Source organism: Peromyscus eremicus, chromosome 7, assembly GCF_949786415.1.
Source record: "Peromyscus eremicus chromosome 7, PerEre_H2_v1, whole genome shotgun sequence".
NCBI classification, from domain to species: domain Eukaryota; kingdom Metazoa; phylum Chordata; class Mammalia; order Rodentia; family Cricetidae; genus Peromyscus; species Peromyscus eremicus.
The window spans coordinates 83,497,522-83,524,116 of NC_081422.1; the positions used below are offsets into that span (position 1 = coordinate 83,497,522).

Consider the following 26,595-nt stretch of genomic DNA (forward strand, 5'->3'; position numbering starts at 1 on the left):
GTGTTATTCTGATGGGTCTGCCTTTATAAGTCACTTGGCCTTTTTCCTTTGCTGATCTTAATATTCTTTCTTTATTCTATAGATTTAGTTGTTTAATTATTATGTGGCAAGGGGACCTTTGGAGAGGGGGGGTCTAGTCTGTTTGGTGTTCTATAGGCTTCTTGTATCTTCATAAATATTTTTCTTTTTTCTTTTTTTTCTTTTTCTTTCTTTTTTTTTTTTTTTTTTTGGTTTTTCGAGACAGGATTTAGAGATCCACCTGGCAGTGCCTCCCAAGTGCTGGGATTAAAGGCATGCACCACCACCACCACCACAGCCCGACCCGGCTGATATTTTTTTCCTTAAGTTGGGAAAGTTTTCTTCTCTGATCTTGTTGAATATACTTTCTGTGCCTTTGAGTTGGTATTCTTCTCCTTCCTCTATCCCTATTATTCTTAGGTTTGGCCTTTTCATTGTATCCCCGATTTCCTGGACTTTTTATGATATGAATTTTTGGTTTGGGTATTTTCTTTGACTGACAAATCTATTTCCTCTATAGTATCCTCTACACCAGAGATTCTCTCTTCCATCTCACGCATTCTGTTGGTTATGCTTGCATCGGTGTTTCCTGTTCATTTACTCAGATCTTCTATTTCCATCATTCCCTCTGTTTGTGTTTTCTTCATTGTCTCTACTTCCCTTTTCATGTCTTGAACTGTTTCACTCACATGTTTAATTCTTTTTTATGGTTTGTTTTTTTTTTGGGGGGGGTGGCTTTCTTGAAGGGATTTATTGATTTCTTCCAATTTTTGTTTGTCTTTTCCTCAATTTTATTTTTCATTTTTTTCTTGAAAGGCTTCTAACATCTTCATGATGCTATTCTTAAGGTCACTTTCTTCTGCTTCTTCTACATTGTGATGTTCAGATCTTGCTGTTGAAGGAGAGCAATGTTCCAGTGATTCCCTTTGCTCTTTATGTTGTTGTATGTATTTTTGCATTGACGTCTGTCCATTTCCTCCTCTCTTGGTCCATTTCAAGTTCTTGGTCCAATGTGAGCTCTTGCTCATAAGAGCAGGTGATTTGGTTTCCATGCTACAGAAAGCAGAGAAAGGGGTATCTCTTGAGTTCAAGGACACCCTGGTCTATAGCCTGGTCAAGAACAGACAAGGCTACACAAAAAAACCCTGTCTAAAATAACAAATATAAGCAAGCAAAAACACAAGAAAGAAAGAAGGAAGGGAAGAAAGAAAGGAAAGAAGGCAGGAAGGAAGGAAGAAGGAAGGAAAGAAGGAAGGAAGGAAAGAAAGGAAGAAAGAAAAAAGAGAAAGATTTTTCATGTGTTGGTGGTGGATAACTTTAATATCAGCACTTGGGATGTGTAGAGGAGAACCAAGGCTACAAAGACAAACCCTGTCTCAAAACACCAAAATATCCTGTGTCAAGCCCTCTGTCAGATGTGGGGTTGGTGAAGATCCTTTCCCATTCTGTAGGCTGTCCTTTTGTCTTGTTGACCATGTCCTTTGCCCTACAAAAGCTTCTCAGTTTCAAGAGGGCCTATTTATTAATTATTTCTCTCAGTGTGTGTGCTACTGGTGTTATATTTAGGAAGTGATCTCTGGTGTCAATGCTTTCAAGACTACTTCCAAATTTCTCTTCTATGAGGATCAGAATGACTAGATTTATGTTCAGGTCTTTGATCCACTTGGACTTGAGCTTTGTGCACAGTAACAAATATGGATCTATTTGCAATCTTCTGCCTGTTGATATCCAGTTGTGCCAGCACCATTTGTTGAAGATGCTTTCTTCATTCCATTGTACAGTTTTGGCTTCTTTGTCAAAAATTAGGTGTTCATACATGTGCGGATTAATGTCAGGGTCTTCAGTTTGGTTCCATTGGTCCACATGTCAGTTTTTATGCCAGTACCAAGCTGTTTTTATTACTGTAGCTCTATAGTAGAGCTTGAAGCCAGGGATCGTGATGCCTCCAGAGGTTGTTATATTGTACAGGATTCTTTTGGCTATCCTGGGTATTTTGTTTTTCCATAGGAAATTGAGTATTGTTCTTACCAGGTCTGTGAAGAATTTTGATGGGGATTGCATTGAATCTGTAGATTGCTTTTGGTAAGATTGCCATTTTTACTATGTTAATCCTACCTACCCATGAGCATGGGAGATCTTTCCATTTTCTGATATCTTCTTCAAATTCTTTTTTCAGGGACTGAAAGTTTTTGTCATACAGGTCCTTCACTTGCTTAGTTAGAGTTACACCAAGGTTTTTTGAATTATTTGTGGGTATTGTAAAGGGCGATGTTTCTCTAATATCTTTCTCAGCCTGTTTGTCATTTGTATATAGGAGGCCTACTGAATTTTTGAGTTAATCTTGTATCCTGCAACTTTACTGAAGGAGTTTATAAGCTGTAAGAGTTCTTGGGTCAAATTTTGTGGTCACTTCTGAATACTATCATGTCACCAGCAAATACTGAAAGTTTGACTTCTTCCTTTCCAATTTATATCCCCTTGATCTCCTATTGTTGTCTTATTGCTCTAGCTAGAACTTCAAGTACTATTTTGAGTAAATATGTGGGGATTGTACAGCCTTGCCTTGTTCCCGATTTTAGTGAATTTTTTTTTTTTTAGTTTCTCTCCATTTACTTTGATATTGGCTGTTGGCTTGCTGTAAATTGCCTTTACCATGTTTAGGTATGTTTCTTGTAGTCCTGATCTCTCCAAGACCTTTATCATGAAGGGGTATTGAATTTTGTAAAATGCCTTTTCAGCATCTAATGAAATGATCATGTGGTTTTTTTCTTTCAATCTGTTTATATGGTGTATTACATTGACAGACTTTTGTATGTTGAACCAACCTTGCATCTCTGAGATGAAGCCTACTTGGTCATGGTGGATAATATTTTTGATGTGTTCTCGGAGTCTGTTTGCCAAAATGTTATTGAGTATTTTGGCATCAATGTTCATGAGGGAGATTGTTCTGTAATTCTCTTTCTTTGTTACATCTTTTTTTGCCTTGGGAATCAGAGTAACTGTAGTTTAATAGAAGGAGTTTGGTAACGTTCCTTCTGTTTCTATTTTGTAGAACAATTTGAAGAGTATTGGTATTAACTCTTTTTGAATAATTGGTAGAATTCTGTGTTTAAGCCATCTCGTCCTGGGCTTTTTTTGGTTGGGAGACTTTTAATGACTGCTTCTATTTTCTTACGGGTCATGGGTCTATTTAAATAGTTTATCTGGTCTTGGTTTAACTTAAGTATGAGGTACCTATCCAGAAAATTGTCCATTTCCTTTAGGTTTTCCAATGTTGTGGAGTAAAGTTATTTGAAGTATGACATGATGATTCTCTGGATTTCCTCATTGTCAGTTGTTATGTCTCCCTTTACTTTTCTGAATTTGCTAATTTAAATGCTCTCTCTCTCTGCCTTTTGGTTAGTCTGGATAAAGGCTTGTCTATGTTGTTATTTTCTCAAAGAACCAACTCTTCATTTCATCGATTCTTTGTATTGTTCTTTTTGTTCCTATTTTATTGATTTCTGTTCTCAATTTGATTATTTTCTGGCATCTCTTCCTCCTGGGTGACTTTGCTTCTTCTTGTTCTAGAGCTTTCAGGTGTGCTGTTCAGTCACTAGTGTGAGATTTCTCCAACTTCTTTATGTGGGCATTTAGTGTTATGAATTATCCTCTTAGTACTGCTTTCATCGTGTCCCATAAGTTTGGGTATGTGGTGTATTCATTTTCATTGATCTCTAGGAAGTCTTTAATTTCTTTCTTCATTTCTTCCTTGACCCATTCGTGATTCATTTGAGCATTATTCAGTTTCCATAAGATTGTAGGCTTTCTGTAATTTATGTTGTTGAAATCTAACTTTAAACCATAGTGGTCTGATTGAATACAGGAGGTTATTCTATTTTTTGGTTTTTTTTTTTTTTTTTTGTATCTGTTGAGATTTGCTTTGTGACCGACTATGTGGTCCATTTTAGAGAAGGTTCCATGGAGTACTGAGAGGAAGTTATGTTCTTTTTTGTTAGGGTGGAATGTTCCATAGATGTCAATTAAGTCCATTTGAGTCATAACATCAGTTAAGTCCTTTATTTCTCTGTTAAGTTTCGATTTGGCTGATCTGTCAAGTGGTGAGAGTAGGGTGTTGAAGTTTGCCACTATTAATGTGTGGGGTTTTATATGTGGTTTAAGCTTTAGTCATGTTTCTTTTACATATGTGGGTGCCCTTGTGTTTGGGGCATAAATTTTCAGAATGGATACTTCATCTTGGTGGATCTTTCCTGTGATGAGTATGTGATGCCCTTCTTGATCTCTTTTGATCGATTTTAGTTTGAAGTCTATTTTGCTGGATATTAGGATGGCTACACCCACATGCTTCTTAAGACCATTTGATTGGAAAGTCTTTTCCCAGCCTTTTATTCTGAGGTAATGCCTATCTTTGAATTTGAGGTGTGTTTCTTGTATGCAACAGAAAGATGGGTCTTGCTTTCATATCCATTCTGTAAGCCTGTGTCCTATTATATGTGAATTAAGTCCATTGATATTAAGAGGTATTTATGAGCAGTGATTGTTAGTTCCTGTTATCTTTTGGTGGTAGTGTGTGTGTATTTCTCTTCTTTGGGATTTACTGCTGTGGGGATATCTATTGCCTATGTTTTTGTGGGTATATCTGACTTGTTAGGTTGGATTTTTTTCTAGTGCTTTCTGTTGGGCTGGATTTGTGAGTAGGTATTGTTTATATCTTGTTTTGTCTTGGAATTTCTTGTTCACTCTGTCTATGGTGATTTAAAGTTTTGCTGGGTATATAAGTCTAGGCTGACTTCCATGGTCTCTTAGTGTCTGAATCACATCTTTCCAGGTCCTTCTGGCTTTCAAAATCTCCATAGAGCAATCAGGTGTTATTCTGATGGGTCTGCCTTCATAAGTCACTTGGCCTTTTTCCTTTTTTGCTCCTAATATTCTTTCTTTAGTCTGTAGGTTTAGTTGTTTAATTATTATGTGGTGAGGGGACTTTTTTGAGGGTCTAGTCTGTTTGGTGTTCTATAGGCTTCTTGTATCTTCATAGATATTCTTCTTTTCATTTCTTTTCTTTCTTTTTTTACTGTTTTTGTTTTTTTGGTTTTTTGAGACAGGATTTCTCTGTGTAGCTTTGTGCCTTTCCTGGAACTCACTCTGTAGCACAGGCTGGTCTTGAACTCACAGAGATCTACCTGGCCGTGCCTCCCAAGTATTGGGATTAAAGACCCTGGCTGATATTTTTTCTTTAAGTTGGGAAAGTTTTCTTCTCTGATCTTGTTGAATATATTTTCTGTGCCCTTGAGTTGGTATTCTTCTCCTTCCTCTATCCCTTTCATTCTGAGGTTTGGCCTTTACATTGTATCCTCGATTTCCTGGACATTTTGTGTTATGCCAATTTTGGTTTCAGTATTTTCTTTGACTGACGAATCTATTTCCTCCATAGTATCCTCTACACTAGAGATTCTCTCTTCCATCTCTCGCATTCTGTTGGTTATGCTTGCATCGGTGTTTCCTGTCCATTTACTCAGATCTTCTATTTCCATCATTCCCTCTGTTTGTGTTTTCTTCCTTGATTCTGCTTCCCTTTTCAGGTCTTGAACTGTTTACAGAACATGTTTAATTGCTTTTTTATGGTTTTTGTTTTTGTTTAGGCTTTCTTGAAGGGATTTATAGATTTCTCCCAATTTTTTGTTTGTCTTTTCCTCAATTTCATTTTTCATTTTTTTTAATGGCCTCTAACATCATCATGATGTTATTCTTTTTTTTTTTTTTTTGGTATTTCTATACAGGGTTTCTCTGTGTTGCTTTGTCTTTCCTGGATCTCAATCTATAAACCAGGCTGGCCTCCGACTCTCAGAGATCTGCCTGCCTCTGCCTCCCCAGTGCTGGGATTAAAGGCGTGCCCCACCACCACCTGGTTGTGATGTTATTCTTAAGGTCACATTCTTCTGCTTCTTCTATATTGTGATGTTCAGGTCTTGCTGTTGAAGCAAGGCTAGGTTCCAGTGAATCATTGTTGCTCTTTATGTTGTTGTATGTATTTGGCATTGACATATGCCCATCTCCTCCTCTCTTGGTCCAATTTGAGTTCTTGGTCCAATGCGAGCTCTTGGTCTAATAAGAGCAGGTGATTTAGTTTCTGTGCTACAGGAAGTGGCTAGGATCTCAGGTGGATGGATATGGGGACAGGGAATGTAGATTGCAGGGTCTGGTGGGGTGTCTTGGTATTGCTTTTAGTAATGCTTGCTGAGGTGAGTTCCTGTATATAGCAGTATTCTAAATGGAATGGAAGATTGAATTAACTCTATGGGCAGTATCCACATTCAAATCTTCACAAAAAGATTCCTTAAGTCACAGCTTAGCTGGGTGTGGTAGCTCACACCTTTAATCTTGGAGTCCTACAGATAAGGCTGCTGAAGCAGGAGTTTTAGTTCAAGGCCTGCCTAGCATATACAGTAAGTACTTGTCTGAAAAAAAGTTCTAAAATTCTAATTTTAAAACCATATTTTCATGTTTCTAAATATTTTGTGGTGTGCTTATAGTTTTGCTTTTCCTTTTATAATTTCACAGATAATGATATCAATCTGTGATTTTATCAAATATCAACATTAAAAAGGTCTCATTAGTCCTTCAAGAATTTTGCACATATTACTTTTCATAAGATTTACCTCTAATGCATCTCCTTCCAAATACATCCCCTTTCCCTACCCACTCAACTTTCTGTTCTTAATAGAACAAAATAATGATATTCCCTGAGTTTTGGAGAGGGTATATATACATTTAATATTTTCTGTCCTTTAAGGCTGAGCACAGGGCCACCATTTCAGAGCAACAGACACTTATTCTCTGCAGCTTTACTGGTTATAAGTTTACATCAAAACTACCTCCAGCTGAAAAGAAAAGTTTCCCTTAAGATGAAGAGGACAGCAACAATAACCCACAGGTGTAAACACAAATGTTTAGAAGGCAACTAGACAGGCACATCCCATTATCTTTTTTAGACAAATGTCTAGTCCAGCATCCATCCCATCTCCGAATTCAAGCACATATGACATCCCAGCAAAAGATCTTTTAGATTTCAGCTTCAAGACAAGCTGAGGTGACCTCTCATGATAGCCTTTTAATTTCTTCAGAACTCATTCTAGTCTCTCTGTCTCTGAGTCTCTATATCTCTTTATCTCTCTCTCTCTGTGTCTCTATTTCTATCTCTCTCTGTAGCTGCCTGGCCTGGAACTCATTATGCAGACCAGGCTGGCCTTGAACTCACAGATCTCCTGTCTCTAGCCTCCTGATTGTTGGGATTGAAGGTAAGAAGCACCATGCACAGTTTCTGTGAATACTCCTTTTAATAAACTCACCTAAACTATCCCATAAAAAGCACACTTGCCCTTCCTCTGCATTACTATTCCTTTGTCCATATGTTGTTACCTCACAGTATAACACATGACTGCTCTCATTTGACTTAATGACTGCCTCTTGACACCAATGGAGTGTTTGTTATCTAAGAGGGAAAACTTCTCTTTGTTTTGTACATTGATGGATCCCAACTGTTTAGAATAACAATTACATAAAGTAGTGCATTATTAAGTACTGAGAGTTTCAGGCCTGAATGACCACTGGGAGGGCCCTGTAGATGCTGGTGATTTGTTGGTTTGCTGGTTGATTCCACTAAGTATTGGGCACTGAATGTATACACAGGCTCTCCTGGGTCACCACATGACCCAACTATGGCTATGGACTTGAAGACGTCCTCTGCTGGAGGCCCCAATGGGTACTCTAGATTGTGGCTGACTTTTTGACTGGCTCTTTTGCTATCCAACTCCCCCCAGAGGCTCCAAGTGATACCATGAATGGCTCCCAGGTCCTAATCCCTGGAACCTATGACTGTCTTCTTCATGCTAAACAGGATTTGTAGGTAGGATTCAATGAAGGGTTTTGAGATGAAATTTTATCCTGGATTATCAGGGTGTGGAACAAATCCTAAACAGGATTTGTAGGTAGGATTAAATGAAGGGTTTTGAGATGAAATTTTATCCTGGATTATCAGGGTGTGGAACTTTGGATATTAAATATCCATACAAACACACATGTATGCAGATGGAGGTGCTCTTTATACATGACATGGTAGCTTTAGGAGGTGGGACCAAAGTGGAGGAGTAGGGCACTGGAGATGGAGGAAGCTTGAGGTTTAGAGATTAGCTCTGTTTCCTGCCCCCTCTCTCTTACCTGGTCGATGGAGATTCTAGTAAACAGTCCCACACTGCTGGAAACAGAGCTTCAAGCCATTCCCGACTTCCATCACACCCCAGCCCCTTATATTGAATGGTTTCATCTTAAATTGTTAACAAGAATAAACCTCTCTTCCCTAAAAAATCATTCCATATGTATCACTTTATTTCAGTTTCAACAATGTACAGTGACATTTGTGTTCAAAGAATCCTTGGTCCCAGCCTGTCTAGAGTTCAAGTTCACCCCCTAGAGAACTGGAAATGCTATGGATGTGAAGCAGTTCAAAACCTGCAACATTTTTCTTATCAGAGACTGGATTTCTCTGTGTAGCCTGGCTTTCCTGGAAGTAACTGTGTGAAACAGTCTGGACTGGACCTAACAGAGATCCACCTGACTCTGCCCCCCAAGTTCTGGGATTAAAGACTTACTCCACCACCACCGGGCAAAATCTCCAACATTTCAGTCAGATAGTGTTGATTGCATTGCACCTCGATGCCCTGGGGTTTTTTTGTTTTATTTCTAGTATGTTGTTAGTGGGAATGAAAGTACATCATTTACTCCTTCTATTCCATCTTAGATGTCCTTCATGTAGTCTCTAAAGACCACACTTGGAATCCGGTGCCTGTGGTGTGATGCCTTGTGCAGCCTTGGTGCAGTGGGTAGGGGCTTGAACCTACCTAGGCTCCGAGTGCTGGGCACTGTGACTCCTCATGGAAGACCTTGATTAGAGGGATGTGGGGATGTGGGGTGGCATGGGAGGGAAGGCTGGATTGCAGTTTCCCCACTGGAGAAGAAAGGCCAGACAGGGTAGTTAAAGGTGCCAGGAGAGTATTTGTGTATGAGGAAACTCTTGGCAACATTCACAAAACTTAAACATCCCTCCTCACAATCAAGGAACACACCAATTTGGCCCAGTGGCTTCTCTATGTAGTGCTGGAGTACTGGCCATGTAGTGAGGAGACTGTAATGATTACCCACCTTCACACACACAAGAAGAAATTTACCCTCAGATTCAATCAGTTGGTCTCTATTCCTTAAGCAGGAATTCTTATAGACCCCTACAGGCCAGTCCCAATTGTCCTTCAAATCAATCTCCCAGTAATATTTCCCTGAGATGAAGCTCTGTGATCCCCAGGATGCCAAATAGCATCCAACAGAATCTACAGTTGTATCTTTATGGTGAGGTCCGAAGCTGAATCTTCTCATGGTATTAAACAGGTTCATCTTGTAATGCAACATGGTTAAGTTATCAAAGAAAATGGGCACTGTGGGAAGAAACAACATTTTAGGTAAAATGACGGTTTACATTCTCATGTGATAGCAGTCCATAGAATCTTCATGGATTTTAAAAACAGAATGTTAAGACTTGAGGTTAAATTTGGCTCAAATAAAGCAAATAAGGATTTCCACAAGAAAAGAATGGTAACATGCTCTAAATTTTTGTGAAAATTTTAGATGCTGTAGAGGAGGGAACCTCAGCCTACTTCATTCGGGTGACTTTTAATTATATCTGCCTAAGGGAGGATATGTACATTTCAGCAAGGGCCAGAGCAAAGGCTGTGCTCATGGATCTACATGAAAGTTATTTTTATGTAGATGTAAGTAATGATAACTTTCATATTGGTGTTTTCATTTGCATCTATTGGAGCATATTTGTACTCAAGGAGAATCTAAATATGCTCTAGAAGTGGATCCCTGAATGTATCTCTCCTCTTTAACCTCTGGTTCCTCTGATACTCTTTCCTGGGAGTAAAATGCAATATAAGAAATTAATTTCTAACATACCAAAAGGAAAATAATCAAATAACTACATCACTGCCTACACTTAGTTTGAATTATACTGTCCAGAGTTAAATAACCATTCTACTCAATGAAAAACTGATAGTCTCTTTTCTGCCACTATTACATACAATATGATATTAGTATGTATTTCTGTTTGTGGTTTATTTGTAAGATGACCATGGGATTCAATAACAATACAATGTGACTTACTTAGACATATTTCAGAGATCTACCTGCATCTGCCTCCCAAGTTCTGGCCATTTCAGTCAGATAGTGTTGATTGTGTTGCACCTCGATGCCCTGTTTTTTGTATTATTTCTAATTTGTTGTTAGTGGGAATGAATGAACATCATTTTGTACTTCTATTTTTTCTTAGGTGTCCTTCATGTAGTCTCTAAAGACCACACCAACTTCCTCCATGTTTGTTTATAATAATGCTTCCAATAGATGAGCTCCTGTGATTAACATTATTCTATATGATGAACGATTGAACTCATATAGCAGTCAATCTCCACAACAAGATTTCTTGAGTCACTACTTAGCTGGGTGTAGTAGCTCACACTTTCAATCCCACAGTCAGAAGGAGTAGGGTGCCAAAGCAGGAAGATTTCTAGTTCAAAGCCAGCCTTGGGTATACAGTGAGAATTTGGAGAGAACTTGGAGTAAGGGGAACTTTACTCTATTGTTGGTAAGAGTGCAAACTTGAACAGCCACTTTGGAAATAAACGTGGCATTTTATCAGAAAATTAGTAACCAATCTACTTCAATACCCAGTGATGCCCCTTTTGCTCATATATCCAACAGATACACAATTATACCACAATATCACTTCAACAACTATATTCATGGCATCTTTATTTCTAATAGTCAGAACCTGACATCATGAAGTTTGCAGGCAAATGGATGAATCTAGAAAAATATCCTGAGTGAGGTTACCCAGACTCAGAAAGAAAAACATCGTATGTACTCACTCATAGGAGGATACTAAATGTAAAACAAAGATGACTAGACTGCTATTCACAACTCCTGAGAGGCTACCTAGAAAACAGGACCTGAAGAAAAACACAGGGATCACCCAATGACAGAGAAATGGATGAGATTTACATGAGGTAACTGGACGTGAGGAGGGGGGAGGTAATGAAGGGCAAGGGTCGAGGGAAAGAGAGCTTAGGGGAGCGGGAGATCCCAGCTGGATCAAGAACACAGAGGGAGAATAAGGAAAAAGAGACCATGATAAATGAAGACCCCATGGGAAAAGGAAAAAGCAAAGTGTTAGAGAGGTCTCCAGAAATCTGAAAAGATACCTACAAAATAGACTACTGGCAATGGTCGAGAGTAAGCCCAAACTGACCTACTTTTGTGAAATGATGGCCAAACACCCTAATGGTTGTGCTAGAAATCTCATCCAATGACTGATGGAAGTGGATGCAGAGATCCACTGCCAGGCCCCAGGTGGAGCTCCAGAAATCCAACAGGCAAGAAAGAGGAGGGATTGTATAAGCAAGAATTGTTGAGACCAATATCTTCAAAAGCACAGGGACAAATAGTCAAACTAGTGGAAACACATGAACTATGAACCAATAGCTGAGGAGCCCCCAACTGGATCAGGCTCTCTGGATAATTGAGACAGTTGATCAACTTGAACTGTTTGGGAGGCACCCAGGCAGTGGGACCAGGACCTGTCCTTAGTGCATGAGCTGGCTGTTTGGAACCTGGGCCCTATGCAGGGACACTTTGCTCAGCCTGGTAGGAGGGGACTGAACCTGCCTTGACTGAATCTACCAGGTTGAGCTGAATCCCCAGGGGAGTCCTTGCCCTGGAGGAGATGGAAATGGGGGTTTGCTGGGGGGAGGGTGGGGGGAGGGGAAAGGTAGGACAGGGGAATCTATGGCAAATATGTAAAAATAACTCATGTTATAAAATAAAAAAAAGAAAATGTATGTGGAAAAAAGATACTTTACTGCCAACTGCTGAACATGTCCTATAATAAACATAGAAACCATAAAAGAATGAAAATGCATTAATTTACTGGATGGAGTATTACTCAGCTGTTAAAAATAATGACATTAGGAATGTAGAAGATGAATGGATAAAATTAGAAAAAAAAATCATCCTGAGTGAGGTAACCCAGACCCACAAAGACAAACATGGTATGCACTCACTCATAAGTAGATATCAACACTAAAGTAAAGGATAACCATGCTGCAATCCACAGACCCAAATAGGCTAGGTAACAACGAGGGCCCAAGAGGGGACACATGGACTCTCTGGGATGAGAAATAGAAGAGATCTCCTAAGTAGACTGATGGTGGGAGGGGATGGGAACATAAAGAATGAGCTTGGAGGTTGGTTGGAGGGGGAAAGTACTCAAAGAGATAACTGAAAAGGGGATACACTTTTTCAGGGTCAGGTAGAAACCGGATGAAAGAGTAACTCCCATGAATCTGCAAGGATGACCAAATTTAAGATATGAAATTTCAAATAACCTTCTGGATCTCAGTCAAGTGCTGTAGATTGCTTTGCTCCTGAATGCTGTGTGGTTTTATTTCTAATATGATTTTAGGTGAAATAAAATTGGACCACTTTCTCCTCCCGTTCCTTCTTACAGGTCCTTTTTATATAGGCTGCCAGTAGATCATGTAGGCAGGATGTAAGGTGATCTGAAAAATCCAGAAGATCCAGGTTTCAGTCATTCTTCCCACTTTAAAAGACTCAATCAGGAAAAATCCCTATCAAAAAAAAATCATAACCTCTTGGGTTTTAGTTAATTGCAGATGTAGTCAAATTGACAATCAAGAATAGCCCTCACAAGGGATGATCACTTTGTATTAGGTGAACCTTTAGGGAGCTCATCGCTCATAGAGGCTAATTCTGTGTCTAGACATGGGATTCTTTCAAAATTTCCCACATTCATTTCAACATATTCATTGTTCTGTTCTGGTTTATGCAGCCATTTCTAGGAGAGACTGTTTCACAGCACACTTCCTGATCTTCTGACTCTCACTGTCTTTCTGAGCTCTCTTTCACAATATTTCTGGAGCCATTGATGTAGGATACAGAGGTATCTGTTGGGATTCAGATCCCCACGATCTCTTGATTTTTAAATTCTGTCCAGTTGTGGTATTCTGTGAGTGTCTGCCTGTATGGCCGATCAGGTCTTTTCTATGTTGTTGTAAATAAACATGACGAGGTCTTTCTTACTTGATCTGAAATCTAATGTATTGTTCTGTTTAATAGTAAACCAAATCAAGGATATATTATTTCAGGGATTGTGAGGTTACACAATGATAGGACTAACTACTAAGAAGACTGGCAAGAAAAAATGTGCCTAGAATTATTTGACATATCATTGACATGTGTTTAGTATTTATAAAGCACAAGGAACCATAATGCCTATCTTAACACAGCTTCCAAGGAGTGTGTAAAATGATGATGAGAAAGTCGATAATATTACATGTAAGTTAACAGTTAAATACTAGGTGACGGAACTGGAGTTGTCAGACTGGTGAAGATTTCTTGTATGTAAAGTTTATTTAGTTTTCTTCCTATAAATACAGTTCAGATATTGATTATTCCTAACTGGAAAGGGCATGACTCCTATTGATGGAGTCATGAGCTGTGCTATCATTCATGCTGTGGCTTCTTTGCAGCATCTTCCTGGTGTTTGAATTAAAATCACTACAGTAACAAGTGTTACCTGATAGGAGACCAGGAGATGGAGCCCTTCACTTCCCTTTAAGCAAATTTCTCTGCCTCTAAAGTCATAGCCTTAACCCTAGTTGAGTAGGTCATAGAAGCCATTTAAAATCTGCCTTTGATAATACCAGGGCAGAAGAAGTTGGATGATTTGGTTCATTTAAGGAAACCTTTGGGGTGTGAAGTAAGCTTTATGTCAAGCTCCCTGATTTTTCTCTTTGGTAGGCTCAAGATTAGGAAAGGAGGCTTGGGATGAAGGCATCCTGAAGTGGAGTTTGATGTGTTTCCTCCTTTGGGAATTCTCTGTTTAGCTCTATACTCCATTTTTAACTGGGTTAATTGTTTTCTTGATGTCCAGTTTTTTCAGATACATATATATATATAACTTCAGACATCTTGAATTTCTCCCTGATAATAAAACAACTGCTTATCCATCACTATCTATATAAATAAAATAAATAAAATTATTTTTATTATTATAGCTCTGTAGTACAATTTGAAAACGGAGATAGTGATGGATCAGCAGTTGTTTTATTATCAGGGAGAAAATTCAAGATGTCTGAAGTTACATATATATATATAACATATATATATATATATATATATATATATATATATATATATAACTGAAAAAACTGAACATCAAGAAAACAATTAGGGAGCTTGACATAAAGCTTAGTTCACACCCCAAAGGTTTCCTTAAATGAACCAAATCATCCAACTTCTTCTGCCCTGGTATTATCAAAGGCAGATTTTAAATGGCTTCTATGACCTACTCAACTAGGGTTAAGGCTATGACTTTAAAGGCAGAGAATATATATATATATATATATATATATATATATATATATATATATATGCTCGTTATTGGCTGTGGAGTAGTTAAACTTCTTTTCCTATTCCATAGGCTGCCATTTTGTCCCAATGATGATGTTCTATGCCAAACAGAAGCTTTTCAGTTCCTTGAGGTCCTATTTATTAATTGTTGTTCTTAGTGCCTGAGCTATTGGTGTTCTGTTCAGAAAGCATTTCCTGTTCCAAGTGAGGTTATGGCTAATCTTTGCTTTCTCTTCTGTCATATTCAAAATATTTTGCTGAGGTCTTTGATCTTTTAGACTTGAATTCTGTACAGGGTGATAAATCTTGATGTATTGGAGTCTTCTACATGAAGCCATCTAGTTTGACCTGGTACATTTATTGAAGACGTTGTCTTCACTTTAGTGTGTATTTTTCACTTTAAAAATAAAAACATCAGGTATTCATATGTGTAGGAATTTATGAACTTATGTATGGAGCTTTAATTTGCTTCCATTGATCAATGCATCTATTTTTATGACAACATCAAATTATTTTTATTATTATAGCTCTGTAGTACAATTTGAAAACGGAGATAGTGATGGATCAGCAGTTGTTTTATTATTAAAGATTGCTTTAGCTTTACTTTTTTTGACATTTTTGTTGTAATTGGGATATTTGGGATTTTGTTTTGTTCTTTTTTTGTATTTGCATGTGAATCTGACAATTGTCTTTTCAAGATGTCTGAAGAATTCTGGCCTAGGCGTGGAATTGCACTCCTTTAATCTTAGCACTCAGGAAGGAGAACAGACAGATCTCAGTGACTCTGAGGCCAGCCTGATCTACAGTTCAAATTCTGGGACAGCCAAGGCTACAGAAAGAAACCTTGTCTTGAACCCCACCCTTCACCAAAAATAAATAAATAAATAAATAAATAAATAAATAAATAAATAGATAAATAAATAAATAAAAGAATGAATGAATAAATAAATAAATAAATAAATAAATAAATAAATAAATGGCATCTTTCTTGTGGTGGTAACACAAGCCTTTAATCACACCACTGGGGAAGCAGAGGCAGAGACTTAAAAACTAGCCGCCTCCATAGCCTTGACCAGTATAACAAAAGTTTCAAAATTTTTGTCTCAAATACCAAAAAAAAAAAGGATAGTAAGAAAGGAAGAAAGGAAGGACGAAAGAAAAGAGAAAGGAGGGAAGAAAGAAAGAAAGGAAAGAGGGAAGGAAGGATGGTTCTCTCAGGTGTTGGTGGTGCAAGCCTTTAATCCCAGCACCTGGAATACAGAGGACAGCCCAAGCGATACAGAGAAACCATGTCTCAAAACACCAAGAGTCTGTTTCAAATTGACATTAAATAGTGAGCACAATACATACCTGTGCTCCAGCTTGACACCATCAAGTGGAATCCCATAGGTAGAGCATATTTCTATGGTGCTAGAATGCAGCTGAGGGTCCTGAGAACACTTAAAAGGGACTTGCAGAGTCAACTAGAGCCTGATACTACTCTCTTAGTATCTAAGCATAATTACTTAATGTCAAGTACACAAAAACAAGCAAACAAAAATCACTATGAAATAAGGTTACTTTATGGAATATGTGGACTACAGAATAAAAGGTAATATAGTCTACTATTGTTTCATTTAATAGTATTTTAATATTTAATAGCAATACATTGCAATAGGGAGTACTTAAAAATCACTTGGTACTGGATTGCAGATTTCCCCTGTGGAGAAGTAAGGCCAGACAGGGTCTTTGAAGGTGCCAGGAGGGTACTTGTATATGAGGGAACACTTGGCAACATTCACAAAACTTAAACATCCCTCCTCACAATCAAGGAACACACCAACTCTGCACAGTGGCTTCTCTATATAGTGCTGAAATACTGGGCATGTGGTGAGGAGACTGTAATGATTACCCTCCTTCACACACACAAGAAGAAAGGCACCTTCAGGTTCAATCACTTGGTTTCTATTCCATAACAAGGAATCCTTACAGACCCCTACAGCCCAGTCCCAAGAGTCCTTCAAATCAATCTCCCAGTAATATTTCCCTAGGATGAAGCTCTGTGATCTCCAGGAAGCATAATAGCATCCAGCATAATCCGCAGATGTATCTTTACGGTGAGGTCTGAAGTTCAATCTTCTCATGGCATTAAAAAGGTTTATTTTGTGATGGATAATGGTTATGTTTGGTAAGGAAATGTGCACTGTGGGAAGAAACAACATTTAGGTAAAATGACCATTTACATTTCTCATGTGAGAGAGGTCCATAAAGTCTTCATAGATTTTAAAAAGAAAAGGCTAAGACCTGAGGTTAAATTTGGATCAAATAAACCAATGTCAAGGATTTCCACAAGAAAAGAGTGGTAGCATGATGAAAAGTTTTTTGAAAATTGTAGATGCTGCAGAGGAGGCAGCCTCAGCTTACTTCTGTCAGGTGACTTTTTCTTCTTTTTTTTTTCTTTTGCAATACAATCCAGTTCTACATATCAGCCAAGGATTCCCTTGTTCTCCCCCATCCCACCCCTCTCGCTTTTCCTCCAGCATATTTCTGGGGAGTTAAAATATTTGTGTTTGCAAAGGTTATCTCATTATTGAAGGGTACCTCTGGTCTTTTTATCAGTGGAGACACTCACCTTGGAACTGGTTGTAACTTTCGGTCAGTCCAGTGATGGGTAGGGCACTGAGTTCTACCTTAATAACCTGTGGCATGCTCAGCTGCACTGACTCACTTCTGCAAGGAAAACAAAATATTTACCTCCGTGGTGCTAGAGATATGACACTGTGATTAGGAAAAACTTCATTCCAAGTTCAGCCAAACACCTCAGGTTACACAAACCTGACAACTTGAGTTCAATCCTTGGAACCCTTGATGGAAGAAGAAGACTGTCTCCTGAAAGTAGTCCTATGACCCACACACATGTATGCACACACATTCCCACACACATAAAAATAACAAAACAAATAAAAAAATCCCAAAAATGTCACACAAAAACAATTGAGTATTTTCTGTATAAAAGATATCTGCATTTTCCTAAGGCAATTTGGACAATTTTATAGCATATTTCAGGGTATCCTGACTTGTCCTGATGGCTAAACTCACCTTCTGAACATGTCATCCAAACCCTGCAAAGAAAACAAAAAAAATTAGATATCTGAAGAAATCAAATCCAATATTAGTTTCTAAAGTTCATATAAATGCCAGTCACCATCACACCAATCTGTCATGAGAAATTATACTCATGTCTTAAGATGATGCCAACCAAATAGATTAGCAGAACTCGAATTCTTGATGAAATCAGACTAAAGAGTAATTTGAGAAAGACGTAGGTATCAACTGTACCTTGCTTTTGAACCCCCACCTGTCTGGAAAGGTAACTTTCCCTGAGCTTCTCTACAAGCCATAGGGATACTTTGTCTAAGGATACTACAAAAGGGTGGCCTCACCCCTGCATGCTGCTTCACATGTGTATTTCAGAATTGCAGGGTTAGAGGCCTGAGCATTACTGTGAGTTGCAAGGTATCATGTACTACCAAATAGGATCCTTTCTCAAAATGCCAACCTCCTAAAGGACTCTCAAAAACACAGCACTCAAACAGAAGAAATTAAGCCATAGGTTACTTTAAAATTGTGCACAATACATAAGCAGAGGTAAAGAATGTTGAAAACAGAAATCACTGAATTTCAGTTTTCAAAAAAGCAAGGCACAAAAGCCAAAAGTTAGGACATAATCCCTGGAGAATCTATGGACATAATTTCAAAAAGCTTCTTCTTTCAAGATTATTACAAAATTTTGTTTCTCCAGAAAATTTCTGAAAAGGAAACTCCCTAAAAAAATGCAGGATATATTGAAAGCTATCTTAGTATAACAATCAACACCTTGGGCCTCAGATAATAAAGCCTCTTCCTGCACTCCTCCATGCTCACCTGCAGCAGGACCACATATGGCTCCTGGGACATTGCCATCAGCTTCTGATACATTTCTCTTAGTTCTTTTCTCTTTTGGACCATCATGGTTTCACTTGTCCTGAGTTTCTCTAAAACACATTGGCCTTCATTTCTCATAGACTCAATATGTTTCTCTTCCTCTTCACAGAGGAATGGATGTAGTTTCCTGTACTCTGTCCTGATCATTTCTTCCCAAAGAGTCAAGTAGTCCTGAAGAAAAAAAGACATTCCCAATCATCTTTGCGAAGTATTTGTCCTCCCTCATTCCATCCTCCTATGCATAAATTCCACAAATGATTTGTATAACTCTGATGCATATACTCTGATTGATTGTCTTCACACCTCAGAAAATGCAAATGCCTTGGTTTCATTTATATCTTCCTTGTTAATTACATAGGCAATCCAACCCTAAGATGCATTTACACTTATATTAGAGGTGCCTGAAGAAAGGATTGATCATTCATATGTTCACAAAGTTATGAAACTCTGCATGTAGTAATTAGAATTCATGGTGTAGTCATAAAGTCTAACACAGTGTGCACAACCGTCAGCAATTCACTCATTAGTCCCAGACACTTCAGCCAGAGGCAGACCATTTCTTCTGAGAGCAGAGATATATTATACACTCAGAATTAGAGGTGAGCAGGACATATATCCAAGTATCATATCCTAGGCCTCATATTCAAATCTTGAAAGGTGAATTTTCAAAATATCTGCTTCAAGCTGATTTTAAGCATGGTTCTCATACTCACTGTCCAATGGGTTCTCATTCTGTTTTCTGCCTCTAAATTCTCTTGATTTTCTTGGACCTTCTCCCATAAAGATGTCATTTGCTTCAAAAGTCTGTCCTGCAAAAAAGCAACGAATATCAATTTTGAAAAATATACCTGACAGACAGACTCTTGGGCAATTAATACAATTATTGTAGTAAGAGTACCAGAATCAAAATTATCCTTCATTTTTTTTGTAACTATGAATTTTAGATTAGAACACAGAATTACAAAATGCAGCTTACCCTTTTACTCAGGTATATTGATGAATTATTTTGATTACCTGTTTGGCTGTACCTGACTCCAATGTACTTTTCCTAATTTAGTCTCCAGTCATAGACACTTTTAAAAGATAGGAAGTTAGTGTTGCACTGTCCAGTGACCTGGGCATAATGTATCATAAAATACAAATGATCTTCACACTCAGGGTACCCCAAAGGATGTTTACATTCCTAGTCACCCTTTCTTCATTAGATGTTAATAAAGTACCCCCATTCTGAAAAGAGTGCCTTTGTCATAAAGAGGACCAGCATCTTCCTGTGGTTTGCTAAGCCTACCTCTCTCCAGCTTGCAAGTTCTCTCAGAAGCATCACTTACCATTTGATCCTCAGCAGCTGCTTCAATGGGACAGTGTCTGTGTCCTTTGTGCTCATAAGTGTTAGAGCAGAGTTGACAGAGGAAGATCCTGTTCTCAGCACAGAAGATCCTCTTAGTATCTTTGTGGGTTACACACTTTTGCTCCTCAGAGCTCAGGTCCTTCATGAGGGTGGCTTGTCTGACAATGGATACCAGCTTCTTCAGAACAATGTTGGTTCTCAAGTCCTTCTGTGATGGTTTCCTACATTTAGGGCATTGGACAGGAGGTTGGATGTCTTCCCAGAAAAGGTGGAGGCAGGCTCGACAGAAGCTGTGACCACAGGTTATGGTGACTGGGTCTGTCAAGCAGCTCAGGCAGATGAAGCAGGTGAGTTCTTTCTGGAAGGCTTGTGAGATGTCTGACTCCATTTTTCTGAAGGAAGAAAAGCAGTAGAATTGCTATTATTCAACCCCAGGGAAGCCAGAAACAGCACAAAAACTGATGCAAGTTGTGATTTAATTCTGTGTATGGCAAAGCAGGCTTCATTTTTCAGGAACAAAATATCAAGATAAGTATAGGATTGCAGCTGCTGATCTTTCCTCTTTCACTCTTCTTGACAGAAATATTTTAATCTGATGTCCTTCTGAGCCATTCCACCTGCATCTTTTTTGGAGACTCCCTTCAAATTAGTGTCTTGGTTGCTGGTCTGAGACATGCTTTCCCAGTGTTTATAAATAAATATACACTAGAGTGATCAAACTCCTTCAAGTCCACATGTTTGCCTTTCACTACAGACATAAGTAGGTTAAACACACCCTTCTTTGTTGGCTATCTAAGAAAACACTCCCTATTTCACATGGTCCCTAGTAAATGCTTTGCTTAATTTCTGATTTTGGCATCTTAGTCCTTCACATCCTATTATCACACCCCTTGACACCTTAAGACAACATTAGTTACTTGTCTTCTTACTGATGCAAACAGTTAACAAGAATAAGAATTATGGAGGCTCATAGTTCAAGGATATGTCCATCATTGTGGGGAAGAAATGGTGGCAGGAACTTAAGGTAGCTGGTCTCATTGCATCCAAAATCAGCAAGAAGAAAGCAAGGAACACTGCTCAGCTCTTGTTCCCTTTTCATTAGTTTGAGACCTCAAACCATGGAATGATCAAGTTATCTCTCGAGCATTTAGTGTGGATCTTACCAACTGTAGTGAATCTACCCCCCAATAATCATTCACAGATATCCCTAGAGGTTTCCATATCTATCCTAAATCCCATCAAGTTGAATCTAGTGTACTCTCTATGGAAACTTGTTTGTTTATCAAAATATGGTTCCTGGCTTCAGTTTATGCGATGAACCTTGAGGCATAAATGAGGCTCTCATTACTCTAGCTGAATTTCCTATTTTATCAACAGGGGCCCATTGTTCCTTCTCTTGGAAGGTCTACACAAAAGAATAATCTTGGATTGACTGAGATAAACATCCCTCAAATAACTTCAGCTTTTGTGGTCTGAAGCAAATGGACTCCATGGCTTTTGCTGGTGGTCCTATTTTCCTCAAAAACAATACTAATACTCATTGTCAAGATTATTTTAGAAAAGAGATGGAGACTCCAATGCTGCCTTCCTTAACTTACCTGATGGTCCCCATTTAGTATTTTTTTCCTGTACATTAGATACTTCTTTCCAAAATAATTTATGAATTCACAGAAATAATAAAAATTGAATGCAGAATTTAAAAAAATTGCACCAGATTATAACCAGGATCTACTTTCCTGAATAGAATATTGTGTTTAGTTTTCTCTAATTTAATCACATTTATCCTTCCAACCTAGCAAATCAACCAATACCAGGAAGAGCCAGTTTTTCAAAGATGGTAAACTATTATCAAGCATTATTTCACACTGTGATGTTTCCCTATAGTTTACAACAGAGAAATACTAAAATATTTTCCTTTACTAAATAATGAGTTTTCACTTTTATACATAATACTCATAGAATATATCTCTAACTGCTAGTAATTATCAATCTATTCAGAGCAATTTTTTATATATTTTACATGTAAAATTAACTTAGAGGTGTTGATCTCACATCTATGAACTACATACAGAAATACTCTATAAATATTCTTCAAATTTACAGAAAGATCAAAATTGAAAGTTGGAACATCAGAGCAAAGAAAGACTGTGAATGGATAAACAACAATTATCGATACCTGTAACTCACAATATATTTAAAATGCAAGATGACCAAATGGGAGCAGAATCTCTTTTGATAAATAGCCAAATTTTAAGCATTTTTAAGCAGAAACCTCAGTTTGGTAATAAATTAAAATAGAAAACACCAACTTTCAATCTTAAATTATGCACTCACCCAAGAAATAGTCTCCAGCCTCAGCAGTGTTTTGTGGAGACACAGCAATATTAGCTCAGCTCTGGGGTATGATCCTCAATGTGTGGAGGAGATAGATCTAGCAGTCTAGGAGCCACAAGATATGGAGACTCACTCTGTCTGTTCTAGAGTAGAATGAAGCTGGCTGGCCCCTGGATTGTCCTTATATACTCTCTAAAGACCACACCCACTTCCTCCCATGTTGCTTTTACTGATGTTTGCTGTAGGTGAGCTCCTGTAAATAGCATTATTCTAAATGGATGGAAGATTGAATTAACTCTATGGCCAGTATCCACAAACAAATCTCCACAAGATTTCCTGAGGTCATGCTTAGCTGGGTGTGGTAGCTCACACCTTTAATCCTTAGAGTCCCAGAGGATGAGCTGCTGAAGCAGGGGGAGTTTTAGTTTAAGGCCTGCCTAGGATATACAGTGAGAACTTTTCTAAAAAAAACTTAAATAAATGAAGAGAAATTTTGTTACAATATTTCACTATTTCTAAATAATTTGTGGTGTGCTTATATTCTTGCTTTTCCTTTTGTAATTTCAAACTTAACGTTATCAATCTGTGATTTTAGCAAATATTCTAGGCAAAATGTGTTTCTAAGACCTGGGAGCTGACAAGTAGTGGTGGGTATGCTGGGGTAGGGGAGTTAAGGGAGTCCTTAGGAGGGAGAAAAGCAGGTGTTCCACCAGGATCTAATTTGTCCCCTGGGAAATGGGGGGAGTGAAGAGAGGCCACAGCAGGTAGTCTGCTACAGAGCTGGGCTGAGACTAGGATATTGGATTTGGAGAGAAGAGTGAAGATCTTCAGTTAGCCTGCCTGCTTCCCTAGCCTACTTGCTTCTCTGGCAGGCTTCACTGAAGGGTTCCTAGGGAATGCATGCTGGTATTTGGAGGCTGGAATAATGTGATTAGAAGCAGGAAAGAAGGTTGGAGGGGAAGATCTGTGTAATCCACTAGAGGTGGGGGCAGAGAGGAAGGGAAGGTCACAGCAGTTGGTCTGCTACAATGCCTAGGCTGAGACTAGGGGATTGGATTTGGAAGAGAGGAGGGAGAAGTGATGATCCACAGTTAGCCTGTTTCCCTGGCTAGAGTCTCTGAACTTTATTTTTGTTTCCCATTAAAACCCCTGTGTTATATATTGCTGGAACACAGTAATGTTTTGTAAAACGCATCTTTGTGGGCAGATTTTAAAACAGGCTTCATTTTACTCCATTGTACAGTCATCCTAACAAAAGTAGGGGAAGAAGCAAAGGCTTACACCAGTAATGCTTGTCTTTGAGAAATTGTAGCTAGAGTTTTTACGTGGCCATCCCACATTCTCTCTCCATGATCTTTCAAGATGCAAAAGAGATGGGATAAAAATGAATGTGGCTTTCCATCTAGGACCTCTTCTGACCTCCTCAGGCCCCAGACATGCATGTGGTGGACATACATAACATACATACATTTATTCGGGCAAAACACTTACACATAAAGTCAAGTAAATACATCTCTTGTTTTCTTTAAAGTAAAGCTTACTAATTAAGTAGTTATTAGTGGGCATGTACCTAGCATTCCATAACTGGAGATTCAATTATACAGAGTAACTCATCACATATCCTTTGGGATACATACCTATACCTGTGCAGGTACCAATTTCAACATTAGAAATTCATCTTCCAGAGACTACATTTAACTGGATGGAATAAAATATTACCATTGTTCACAGCTGTCTGATGTAATTAACATTTATCATTTGAATTTTGGGACTTAAGAAATGAAATGAACAGTAGAGATTTCATTGCAATGGGACAATTTTGAGTTTACTTATAGTAATGACCTAGGAACTGTTTTCTGGAATTGGGTTAAAAACTGAACTGTTTAACTGAAGAAATTTATTATTTCTACCTAGAATCAAGATGCAGTTTTGTATATGTATATATGCTTTATTAATTGGTGATTCATGAATTGTTTTGTGGAACTGTTTATGTAAAATTGAAATTACTTACAGAACTTGTTTTGTGTTACAAATGGAACTGTTTAAATAGAAGTTTGGGTTTTCTAACTAGGCTTGAGATTTTGCTTAAATTGTAAAGAAAAGGGGGAGAGTTAATATTCCTTAGTTTAATTTCAAAAGTTGTTTGAGTGGATTAATGTCATGTTTTTGTTAGTAAGAAATGCAAATGGGGTATACTTAGAAACTACTTTTAAAGTGTAAAGAGTTTTATTAAGAGACTGCTTTTGGATGTTTTGCTAAAAGTTTTCAAAGTGTTAATGGTTAGATTGAAAATATTGCTTTTCAATATGGGTTTGTAGAAATTGTATATGTTTGGGTTCCTCTAACTAGGTTTGAGATTTTGTTTAAAAAATTATAAAGGAAAGGAGGAGTTATGAGGTTGAATTATGTTTGCAGAAATTATATTTACCCTATTGATATTAATGCACCGTGGTTTTGTGGCGTTAAGGAAATATTTAAGTTTGATGTGAATACATTGAAGTTTTTCCTATGTTCTGTTAGCAAGAAAATTCAAATGATTGAGTTAAAGTTGTAAGACAGAGAAAATTGTTAACTATATGTAGCACCATATATGCTAATTCAAAGGGTTTTGTTAAGAGTTTGCTTTGAGTTATAAGATTGAGAGAATTGTGACTATGTATAGCAATATTTATGTTAACCTGTTAATGGTAATGATGAAGCTAAGGGATTCTTTAAGTTTGTAGTCGCCTTAAGAGTTTTTGGTTTAGAAAGGGCTTGAGGCAGCTAAGACTGCTGTAGTCACCTTGGACCTAATTCAAAAGAGAAATGCCATCTATATCATCCTCTACTCCCATACTGGGAGGTGTAACAGCTTGGAGATTGCTGTAAGCCATTAATAGTTATTTTTTATATATTAAGAAAGGGGGACCTGTGGGAGCCCGTTCTCGGGTTCCTCGTGGCTTTACCCAGCAGGTCCTCATAGAGGATGATTAGACCAAGGGCCTGAGTGCAGGTGTCTGGGATGGTCTGCACTTGGCTGTGCTGGGCGAGGAGGTCTTTTGCTCCACCCGTTGGGGTCTCTATAAAAGCCCTGGGGCAGAGACAGTCCGGGCCATTGGAAAAGGTTCCAGGCCTTCTCGAGGCTATCCTTTATTTTCTATCTGTTTATCTCCCCAATAAATCCTATCTAATATTTCCTGCTGTTCGCACTCAAGAAAATTCTGGGGAAATGTGAGGGTGGTGGGTAAATGCACCACAAGGTTCTAATCCCTGGAACCTATGACTGTCTTCTTTGTTCTAAACAGGATTTGTAGGTAGGATTAAATGAAGGGTTTTGAGATGAAATTTTGTCCTGGATTATCAGGGTGTTGTAGTTTGGATATTAAACATCCACACAAACACACATGCATATATGGGGAGGTGCTCTTTATAAATGACATGGCAGCTTTAGGAGGTGGGACCAAACTGGAGGAGTAGGGCACTGGAGATGGAGGAAGCTTGAGATTTAGAAATGAGCTCTGTTTCCTGCCCCCTCTCTCCTACCTGGTCCATGGAGATTCTAGTAAACAGTCCCACACTGCTGGAAACAGAGCTTCAAGCCATTCCCGCCTTCCATCACACCCCAGCCCCTTATATTGAATGGTTTCATCTCAAATTGTTAACAAGAATAAACCTCTCTTGCCTTAAAAAAAAAGATTCCATATGTATCACTTTATTTCAGTTCCAACAATGTACAGTGACATTAGCATTCAAAGAATCCTTGGTCCCAGCCTGTCTACAGTTCAAGTTAACCCCCTAGAGAGCTGTAAACGCTATGGATGTGAAGCAGTTCAAAACCTGCAACATATTTCTTATCAGAGACTGGATTTCTCTGTGTAGCCTTAGCACTCTGGGAAGTAACTGTGTGAAACAGTCTGGACTGGACCTAACAGAGATCCACCTCCCTCTGCCTCCCAAGTTCTGGGATTAAAGACTTACTCCACCACCACCTGGCAGAATCTGCAACATTCAGTCAGATGGTGTTGATTGTGTTGCACCTCGATGCCCTGTTTTTTTGTTTTATTTCTAATTTGTTAGTGGGAATGAAAGTACATCATTTTCTCCTTCTATTCCTTCTTAGATGTCCTTCATGTAGTCTCTAAAGACCACTCCAACTTGCTCCATGGTTGTTTTTAATAATACTACCAATAGATGAGCTCCTGTGATTAACATTATTCTAAATGATGAATGATTGAACTCATATAGCAGTCAATCTCCACAACTAGATTTCTTGAGTCATTACTTAGCTGGGTGTAGTAGCTCACACTTTCAATCCCACAGTCAGAAGGAGAAAGGTGCCAAAGCAGGAAGTTTCTAGTTCAAAGCCAGCCTAGGGCATACAGTGAGAATTTGGAGAGAACTTGGAGTAAGGGAAACATTAC

The 26,595-nt window shown here is 38.3% G+C and overlaps 1 protein-coding gene and 2 pseudogenes across 1 annotated transcript; 1 reads left to right on the forward strand and 2 right to left on the reverse strand.

Annotated features, from left to right (window-relative positions):
- Positions 1 to 26,595, forward strand: part of LOC131915262 (T-complex protein 1 subunit gamma-like) — a 284,585-nt pseudogene that overhangs the window by 171,939 nt on the left and 86,051 nt on the right.
- The window catches only part of LOC131915261 (T-complex protein 1 subunit gamma-like), a 170,190-nt pseudogene that overhangs the window by 49,342 nt on the left and 94,253 nt on the right, over positions 1 to 26,595 (reverse strand).
- Positions 16,215 to 20,249, reverse strand: LOC131914593 (tripartite motif-containing protein 43B-like). Its single transcript, XM_059267210.1, has 5 exons — positions 19,842 to 20,249; positions 19,227 to 19,322; positions 17,629 to 17,651; positions 17,162 to 17,259; positions 16,215 to 16,732 (listed from the first exon to the last, which is right to left on the reverse strand). The coding sequence occupies exons 1-5, from the start codon at positions 20,247 to 20,249 to the stop codon at positions 16,215 to 16,217; spliced, it is 1,143 nt and encodes a 380-aa protein (XP_059123193.1).

Excerpts from the sequence above, each read along its gene's own strand:
- LOC131914593 (XM_059267210.1), bottom strand. The coding sequence starts at position 20,249 with ATGGAGTCAGACATCTCACAAGCCTTCCAGAAAGAACTCACCTGCTTC. Across the intron at positions 17,652-19,226 it reads GAATGAGAACCCATTGGACA|GGTTTGGATGACATGTTCAG; the intron begins GTGAGTATGAGA and ends TTTTCTTTGCAG. Across the intron at positions 17,260-17,628 it reads TTGGATGACATGTTCAGAAG|AAGTGAGTCAGTGCAGCTGA; the intron begins GTGAGTTTAGCC and ends TTTTCCTTGCAG.